At 32.9% G+C, this 10,046-nt stretch overlaps 1 protein-coding gene across 3 annotated transcripts; it reads right to left on the bottom strand.

Annotated features, from left to right (window-relative positions):
- Positions 1–321: 321 nt before the first annotated feature.
- On the bottom strand, positions 322–9,285 carry LOC132271150 (cellulose synthase-like protein H1). 3 transcript variants are annotated; one of them, XM_059772437.1, is made up of 10 exons: positions 8,951–9,284; positions 8,384–8,711; positions 7,950–8,075; positions 6,039–6,155; positions 5,511–5,723; positions 5,259–5,370; positions 4,946–5,136; positions 4,470–4,820; positions 3,542–4,146; positions 322–580 (listed from the first exon to the last, which is right to left on the bottom strand). In XM_059772437.1, exons 1-9 carry the CDS (start codon positions 9,205–9,207, stop codon positions 3,580–3,582), a joined length of 2,262 nt encoding a protein of 753 aa, XP_059628420.1. In that variant the 5' UTR covers positions 9,208–9,284; the 3' UTR covers positions 322–580; positions 3,542–3,579. The 3 variants fall into 3 exon arrangements, with proteins under 3 accessions (XP_059628420.1, XP_059628419.1, XP_059628421.1); XM_059772436.1 differs by lacking the exon at positions 322–580 and having other exon boundaries at positions 3,475–4,146; XM_059772438.1 differs by lacking the exons at positions 322–580; positions 4,946–5,136; positions 5,259–5,370 and having other exon boundaries at positions 3,475–4,146; positions 8,951–9,285.
- Positions 9,286–10,046: the final 761 nt, after the last annotated feature.

The following is a 10,046-nucleotide window of genomic DNA, read 5'->3' as shown; positions in this document are numbered from 1 at the left end:
TTTCATTTACAACACATGTTTCCCCTTTGTCCAATAAACATTGGATATCTAGGAAGGTGGTACTTAATGGTGAACTCAAAGTCCCAAGACTCTCTCTTATTCTCTACACTTTACTTAATTTAGTTGTTTCACATTATTTTCACTTAGTTAAAATTGTAGTTTAATTAACCAATTAAACCACCTTTTGATCACTCGACCTACTAATCCGACCTTATTTCCAAGCAAAAGTACGCTTCCAATCCATTGGCACAATCCCTACTGTGATATCCCTCGGATCCGAGACACGGGTTGATCAGGCCAGGCCCAAACCCGAGGGAAATATCAAACAATTAATATGTTATAACGAACACAGAATACAAATTGAATTTAAGAAACAATAGTTTAAGCTGAAAGAAAACTAAATAAAAAAATCTTTAACGGGAATCCATCTCTAGTGGACCCCTAAAAACCAAACTGAAATGAAAGTAAACTGAAGATAAAATCCAAATCAAATATCTGGAAGGAAGTCCTACATCATCGGTAGAATGGAAGATCGTCTCTGCCCAGCACGAACAAGTTCAAGCCTGGAACTGACGTACACCTGAAAAATAGGAGTGGGTCAGGCCCACAAACAAGTTCTAACCTACTACAATCCAAGCAGAGACTTGATACGCATATACACTCTAACCAACTTAACAATAACTATATAAGTCGTGTATATATATATATATATATATATATATATATATATATATCCACACTAGGGACTCTCGCTGGATTATGATACAGGTCGCAACCTGAGTAGAAGGCAACATGCAAAACGCACCTGAGTGGGCATGACTACCTAAGCCTAACAGGGTACACCACAACCAGCATAGCCAGCTACGCATCCTACTGCATATACGCTTCCTAACTGTCGATTCTGAGACTCAAGCTCATGTCACAGTACCATAATAATATATTTAAAATCCGTTCATAACCATCCATAATAAATTTAGTAAATTGTTCAGCTTATTCTACTGCACAGACTTAACATAGATAACCAGTAATCCAGCTAGTCATTCAGCTTGTGCAGCTTCTTTGACTTAGCCTAAATATAAGTAGGATTTATTTTTAATCCACTCCCTTATTCCGTATAGGTAGGAAGTAGCAATTTTGAGCCAATTCAAACCTAGTATGTCACCGTCCCATACCGGTGCATATAATCCAATCCATCCGGCAGTTGATAGAATAAATAAAAAATATAACTATCAACCAATCCATACATTCCACAATTGACAATAAAACATTGAGTACAAATATCAATTGTTCCATATTAAGCATGATAAAATAATTGTCAATTAACGATCTTAATCCATACTACTCTGAAATGTCCATTAATTGATACTACAGGTTATACATGTAAACCAATTAATTTTAATCAACCATAACAGAATATAAATGTTCACAGGTTTATTTTTAGTAATTCTGGAACGTGACTAATTGCAAATCATCACTAAGAATTTTAATACCAAAGCTTAAATATCTTGCAGTTCCTCCCATCCAAACTGAAAACCAACTTAGGGCCAAATAAGCATACTAAACCATTTAAATCCACACGCTTATTTTACAACATTGGGATAGGTTTAATTGAGAATTTTATTGCTAAGAACTGCTATTCTAAGTGTTAAGCAATTCTACATCCTTTCATAACAAAAACACAGTAAACTGAATAATTAAGTATTGTCCACTATCGCATTAAAACAAAGTTGTTTTATTTTGCATAAATCTTCTCTCAAGGATTTTAATCAAGCTGAGACCACCTCTAAACACCTCAGTATAGCTTCCAACATAAACTAAAAATTCCAAAATCCAAGTTCTGTAGCCCACACAGTCGCAGAAAAATTAAAAAACGCACACCCGAGGGAAGAGCCTGCTCTACCAAAAGAAGAGCCTGCTCTTCCCATCTTGGAGCCGCCTCTACTAGAAGAAGAGCCTTCTCCAAGACCCCTAGAGCCGGCTCTACTTAAAAGTAGAGCTTACTCTTGGTCCGGAAGAGCCTGCTCTCTAAAACAGTGAGCCGTCTCTCTCTCTGTTCTTCATCGTTTTCAATTCTGGTGAGTTTCTGATGAACTGACGTTCACACCTAGGGTTCCTAAGTGTTTAAATCAGGTTCCAAATTATTCCGGAATCCACTAAATTCTTTGTTCAGTTACTAAAATCAATTAAAGCATGAATTTTGTACCAAGAGTTTAATACGAGCAGTTTATGCCTTCCCGAACCCCAATTGTTTTAACACACCAAACTTGCAAACTCAATTAATTCCAGTGGTTCCCAACATGGTATAAAACTAATTAAAATCATTACTCATCAACTTACATGATTTAAAACAGAAATTATGCAACAAAGAATTTAATACAAACATTAAACAACTTGAACACACATCCAGTTTTAAGCATTTAAAACATGCAATCCAGTTCAGTTTTTAATCCTTATTAAATCCTGGAATTGTATCAGTTGTGCAAAGAACATGAGCCTAAGGGAAAGAGATAGGTTTAGAACTTGCCTTTAGGTCTCAGTTTGAAACCTTGCACAGTTGCTTCCTAAATTCTCCGGCGAACTCCGACTACTGTAAACCTTCCTCTGTTCTCTCTCTCTGCCTCCACAGACGTGTTTAGGTTCTAAAACCCTAGGTAGAACCTTAATGTATATATTTATAGGATTAAGGTTACCCTAATTCTAGTCCTAATACTAGACATGAAACTAAGTCGGCTAAAGAAAAAATAAAACAAAACCCTAAGTTTAATTAACGAAAAACAGAAAAATAAAATACAATTTAATAATTAATTAATTAATTCACAAAACCACCACTAAATAAATAAAAACAAATAAAGTCACACTTAATCAACAAATTCACAACTAAATAAATAAAAACACAATTTAAATAATTAAATAAATTCCAGAACTATCCTTGTTAAATTAGGGGTATTACACCTACTCACCCTAACTATATTTTTAATTAGAAGTGGTAGTGGCATTTCATAAATTTAAACTTGACACACTACACTTTTGCATGCTTTGGTTGAGGCGACACCAAATATATACCTAAATGAACAGTGATACACTCTCAAAGTTGGTGTCAAATTGGTTAAATTAAGGGCCTATTTGGCTAATGTTTTTGTTTCATATTTTTTGCTTTTGCTAGTGTACTGTAGTGAAGCAAAAGTACGAAATATGTTTGGTAACATTTGTTGTCATTTGAATAGTATTGAAGCGCTTCCAAAATTGAGGCCAAAATTGGAAGCATCAAAATGATGCTTTTTCTTGCTTCCACATTGTAGTAAAACATTATTTAAAAAAAAAAAAAAAAAATCTAAATCAACTTGTTTAACTAGCCATTCAATTTTTCAAACTTACAGCATCTTTTACCAAACATGCTTTCACGTTTTTTCTTCCAAAAATCTTGTAACAAATTTACGTTACCAATTTTTTTTTGAAATAGTGTTAAACATACTCTAAAGCGAAAATATTACTTCTATTTCGGGTCAAAGTAAAAACATAAAACAACTGTTGCCAAACGTACCCTAAAGGATTCTTTTGAAGTCCTTATATCCTAAGGACCTAACCCATTGAAGTCCATTTGCAGAATTGCACAAACAATAAAGCCAACGCTCCAGACTTATATACGGTGGATAAGGGAATCCCATATTTTCCTTTCCCAAACAGGCCTTTCAAAAATGGCCAGAAGCATAGCACCACACACAGGCTACCTATGAACTCCCCTATCCCACACCCATTCCCATCATTGTGAACTCGTCGAAACCCTAATATTCCGGTGGCTAATGCCATCAAGTGCACCAACAAAATAGTAGTGCCCGGGATGAAAATCGGGGACTCATCGAATGTATACCTTCCGGCATTGGCATTGACATTGTCATCGTCATCATCATCATCACTACTTGTTTGCTCTTTTTGTGTAACCTCAAACACCGTCTCTGATAGACCTAAGAGCTTCAGTATAACACTTGACATTCCAAATAACCATGCTGACATCGCGTTCACTCTCAACATTCTCTGGTTGTTCCACCATGCGTGGATTGACAAACCAATTTGGAGGTACTCTGATAGGGTGTAAAGGTTGTAGATGATAAATATTGAAACCGGTATCAATATGGCCAGTTCTTGAACCTGCAGAAACAAATCAAACTTATTATATTGTTCGAATTTTAAATTTTAAATGTATTTTATTGTCTAAAGGGTTATAATCTAGGGGTTCTTTCTACTTTTATTATATAAAATGTCCAGAATTTTAGTCCATGACAGAAAATGAGCATTTGTCTACACAAAAGAAAAACAAAAACTTATTTACCAAAAAAAATATTAAAAATAAAAAACAACACGAATAATTCAAGTAGTGTGAGTTGGTGAGGATAGAAAACACGGATAGGTCCAATGAATAATTTCTTTAAATGAATAATGATTAAGGATGGAGGGTTATGGTTGGTGCCTACCTTGGGAAAGAAGTGTGAGTTGGTGAGGATAGAAAACGCGGGTAAAACAGCATAACACAGCTCTGGAATTGAACGTAAGGCCCAACCTTGAAGCCACATATATGCCATGCATTGCCTGAACTGGAGCTTACCAGTGAGCGTAGCAATCAATGGGCTTCTTGGGCTGATTAGGATTTCTAGAAGCCCAGTGGCCCATCTCTTTTGTTGGATCATAGACGCAGGCCCACTCAAAGGTGCGCACCCTAAAAATGCATCTGGCTTAGGATTACATAAGGCGGATCTCCAACCTTTCCCATGAATGGTAAGTCCAGTGAGAATGTCTTCTGTTGCAGATCCATATAGCCAGCCAACCTGAAATGTAGTTATCAAATCACACTCCATTAGAATTATCATATATATATATATATATATATATATATATATATATATATACACATACAAACATACACGACCAATCATACAACATGACCTCTTACCTGTGTACCCCAACTGGTACCATTCTCATAGACACAACTTGAGACCTTGCAGGCTACCTCCGTTAATGAAGTTGAATAATCGAGTTGAGTATAAGATTTCCCATTCAACCCTAACAAAATCTGAGCAGCTGATTTGTTGAACCCCTTTGAATTTCCAAATTTTTTCTCCAAGTATTTATCACTCAATTTACCTAATAAAGCAAGGTAATATTGTAGAAAGTGTAGCTCATTTAATATTATATATATATATATATATTAAAAAATTAAATAGAAAGAAGAACTATACTTGAGAGTTTATAGTTAATTCAAGTACCATTAATTTCTTTCTCATCCGGTGATAAATCATAAATAACTTTTCTTCTATGAAAACATCCAGTTCCATAGTAAAATGGTCCTTGAATCTCGGATATTCCGTGCCCAATATACTGTTTTAGGCATTTAAAAAGAATTTAGATTAATTTTCTAAATCTATTAATTCACAAGTTTTCTTATATTAACAAAATAATAATAATACTTTTTTGATAGATTTTTGTAATTAATATGGTAACTTTAATTAATTACTTACTTCATACAAAACCACCAATTGATTTCCAAATGGGTCATCCTTTGGTCCATCATAGAATTGTTGGGGACACTGAACAAATGCACAGTCGCTTTCATTTTGCACACCAAGGAGCAGACACATTGCATGAAGAGCGATTTGTGGATTGTTGGCGAACATGTCACAGTCTACGTTCAGCATGAAAGGAGCATTTGTCATCACTCCAGAAACTCTCGCCTGTTCATGATGTGGTTCATGTTAATTTTGATCGAAAAACTAATTAGTAACAAGTACATTAAAATGAATTATTAAGAATAATATATAAAACTTTGTGTGTACATATATATTTTCTAAAAAGTTTCACATGCATCAAATAATTATCAATCCCCAATTCCACATGCATCAATTAATTATCGAAAAAGTTTCCGAGATTTGAACTCCCAACCTAAGTTAAGAGTATAAGTGGGATGTGACCAATGTGTGTGTCTATATATATATAGTACAAATGAAGATTATGTAAATAATTCCTTGTCGATGCCGAAAAATTCTTACTAGGACATTCATTGCACCAGCTTTGAAATGATGTGGATGCTTTGGACGCTTTTCTCTTGAAATGTAGATCAAATGTGGCAATCCATTTGAATCACCCTCCTGGTTCTCCCATATAACCTGTATTGACCATTTTTACAATGAATTACAGAGAAAATACTACTTTCTGGTGGCCCTTGCACTTTCCTGCTATACAAACAGTATCATTTAAAGGAATTTATAAACACTCATTATTGTGCAAATGAAGATATATAAATCAAATCTTGAAACTTCCATTTCAAAATAGAAGAATATACCATTTGGTTAAGCTCTTATCTATTTCATAAGTAACATATTCTAAACAAATCAATACTAGAGCTATAACTATGGACGGAGCCAATTAAAGGGGCGGGGGATATGCTAAAATTTTAATAATTTTAAAACTCTCCCTCCTCGATTATATTTATTTATGGATTAAGTGCAAAAAATCCATGCATAATATACAAAATGTCCAATTACTCTTTTATTGTTTGAAAAACTCCAATATTTTTTTTCAATTTGTGCAAATAAGGACAAATCATAATTTTGGCAGTAAAATTACTAAATTAACCTTATTTTATCATTAGTAAAAAAAAAATAAAGCAAAATGCAAAATATCAAAATTAACCTTAAATTCATATTTTCCTTCTCTACCTGCCATAACATAACAATATTCTATATAATTATATATACTCCATAAAATAAACCCACTGCACCCACCAAGCCCTATCTTTTATTCCATATCCTTAAATAAACCCAACTATTTATAAAAGTTTGAGACAACACTATTAAATTAGTAAGGAATGACATGTTGTATTCGTGTTCAAAGTTAAAATTTGAAGAAGGAATATGTAAGTACAAAAATTTATAGATAAAAACTAAACAAGTCCACACAAATGAAAATACTCATAAAATTGATCCAAACTTTCTAATATTGCTTTGATGCGACCCCATCTTAATACAAGAAGTAATTTTTTATCTAATTTTCCCTCTAATTTTATATATCCTTTTTTTATATGATTTCTATCTATTTATACCGAAATTTTTTAATTGGGTCTTAATATTTTCTGTTGATCTTCTTGAAGACATTGGAATTGGATTGTTGATTTTTTGGAGTGGGTCGAACAACGTCTTTTCGGTTGTGCTCTCTAGATCTATGCTGATACTATGAAAATTCTTGGAACTTGCGTGCTATGTTTCAGAGAGATACTACTTACTATCAACGACATAGAAATTTTAGAGAGAGAAAAAAAAATTTAGAGAGAGAGAGGGAGAGAGGGATTATATATATATTTTTTTTATAGAAGGAGAGTTCTACGAATGGAAATAAAATATATAGAAGTTATATAGTTAGAACAGAATATTTGTAAGAAAGATCATGTTTATATATATATATATATATATATTGAAATAAATAATATTCAACAAAAATTAAAAATGATGTACAGATACTAGAATCTCACTTGACATACCAAATAAAATATAGTATCCTAAGAAAATAAAAAATAAAAATGATGTTTTTTTAGAAACAAATTGCGAAACGGCAACATAGAAATATTTTAGAGAGTGAAAAATAATATTAGAGAGAAGATTTCCTTTGATTGGTCTACAAGTACATCCAAATAAACTCATTCACTGTTCAAATATATTAGTGTTCAAATATATACAAAATTGGTAAGGGTATTCTTCTTACACATAAATGGTACTTTTGAATTTTCAGAAAAAAAATGATATCACCAACAACTATTTTTTATCAGATTTATTCAACTCAAAAGATGGATAATACAGAAGTTATATGCACTTCTTTTTCTTCTTCTTCTTTTTTCACTTTAACCCTTTCTTTATTAGATTTTTCCCCTGCTACAAGATATATATGATGATAGACTATATGCATACCTTAATAATTGTTTGATGGTTTCTGCGGTCTATATTTGAGAACACTGCAAAGTCGCCAGTTAGGTCACATGACCAGGACCTTGTAGCAGCATCTTCAACTTTTTGACTAAGCTGTTCATATGCATCCTACAAACAAACAAACAAAAAACGAGACACACATTAATTTGTACATATATCATTTTCGGTACTTATCTGCATGTAACTATTTTTATTTGTATCTCTTAGAAAATCATGGCTAATTACCCTCCATTTTTTGCCAAACATCTTTGTTCTGAAAAACACTTGCAAGAAGTTAGCCAAGAAAAGGACTAGGTTAAAAACACATGTAAAAATGTTTATAAAAAGTAATTTTCGACAAAGAATATGTTTTACATGGAAACAAAAAAAATATAAGAAAGAAACATCTTTGTTCTAAAAATACTTGCATTAATTACCTTCATCTTTATCCATTCTTGCTGGAACTCTATGGAAGTATCATGGCCTAACGACTGGATCTTTTTAGAAAAGTATCGAAATGGAGCTCTAATCTGAACTTTGTACTTCTTACAGAAAGGAACCCAGAGCTTTGCAAACTTGGAAGCTTCAATTAAGGCATAAAAAGTGATAGGGGAAGCGCCGTCGTCGGAGACATAGCAAGCCAACTTGTCAGCTGGGTAATCTAATGCTAACAAGGATAGAACAGTGTTCACAGTGATGATAGGCGGTTCTAGTGCAGCGTCTGCTGTTGTAACAAACATGTCCACTGGAGGGAGTTCAGGAGCCCTGTTGAAAAGAAAAATTAAAATTAAACATACATATAAACTTAATTCGTCAACTAAGATACCATGATACCATGCTCCGAACCCAGCCTGCTTAAAGGGTTGGAGTACAAATGGACTCCAAACCGAAACAAGCTTGCAAAAGGATGGGTAACATACATATAATCTTAACTGAGTTATATGTAAACAACCATCATTGCAAAACATGTTCTCATATATTGTAGTTTGTGAACTTAATTATACCATTGCAAGAGTCGTTCAGGGTGTGTTATGAAATCCACTTGATTCCATTTAATGGTGACAGTAAGAATCCACACGGAAGTGAAGTGTAGCTCGCAAAAGAAGGCCATGTGCCAAGAGACGCCATGGTTTTCGCGGTTAAGAAGCCGATAGACAAGGAGGGAGATGAGAAGGAAGAGGATAAGGAGCTCCACAGCTCTTGGTATTGTGTTTTTACGACGGATTCGTTCATACAGAGGGAGAGAGACTGGACTGGCCATTAATTGAAGAACTTAAGAGTGCTATCATATAATGTGTTTATTCTGACTTTTTTGTTGGGTAAGTACTATAAAAAAGAAATAATTATTTTGCCTTCTTGGCCTCTGTTTGGTATTATTGTAGATAAGTGCCCTGTTTTTGTCTTGTATTGTGTGCTAGCTAATGTTTGGAAGTGTCCGGTTTTTGTCCATCCACATAATATGTGGTTTAGAAAGCATATCCTGTTGACTTTTTTTTTTTTTTTTTGTTTTGTATTGGAAAGGATATACACCACACATCAGGAAAATAAATAAATTGAAGAAAAAAATAAAGGCCTTTGTTGTGACTTGGCAGAGGTATGCGAAGGGGATTTTACCTTCCATGTATATATCTATATATATATTTTGGTATTATTGTCCTTATTAAAATTTTGTTAACCAAAATAATAAATATCTATATCCACATATCTATCTACCTATATTATTCTAAAAGTGTAAGCTCATTTCCTAATTTATTAAATAAAAGTGTAATTAAGTCTCATTAAAAATATTTCATTAAATCATCTTATTTAACTCACATAACTAAAATAAAAATAAAAACATTAAATTGCCTTATGATTCATACAATACCCATTTTTTCTTATAAAAATTATAATGACATCTCATTAAATCACCTTATTTAACTCTCACAAGTAAAAAAGAAGAATTTTTTTTAAAAAAAATATATGCTATTCTAAACGTGTAAGACATTTTCTTTATTTTTTTAGAAAAATTCAGCCTCTGTTTGTTTGGACGTAAAATATTTTTCAGAAAATATTTTTATTTTTATTTTCTAGTGTTTGGTTATCGTAAAATATTTACGA

Source organism: Cornus florida, unplaced genomic scaffold, assembly GCF_030987335.1.
Source record: "Cornus florida cultivar Cherokee Brave unplaced genomic scaffold, ASM3098733v1 CherokeeBrave_3.0.0_Hap2_Chr08, whole genome shotgun sequence".
NCBI lineage: Eukaryota > Viridiplantae > Streptophyta > Magnoliopsida > Cornales > Cornaceae > Cornus > Cornus florida.
Note: the sequence above shows the minus strand (reverse complement) of the source record. Positions and strands in the feature narration are given on the sequence as shown.

Excerpts from the sequence above, each read along its gene's own strand:
- LOC132271150 (XM_059772437.1), bottom strand. The coding sequence starts at position 9,207 with ATGGCCAGTCCAGTCTCTCTCCCTCTGTATGAACGAATCCGTCGTAAA. Across the intron at positions 5,724-6,038 it reads CTGGTGCAATGAATGTCCTA|GCGAGAGTTTCTGGAGTGAT; the intron begins GTAAGAATTTTT and ends CATCATGAACAG. Across the intron at positions 4,821-4,945 it reads GTACCAGTTGGGGTACACAG|GTTGGCTGGCTATATGGATC; the intron begins GTAAGAGGTCAT and ends ACTACATTTCAG.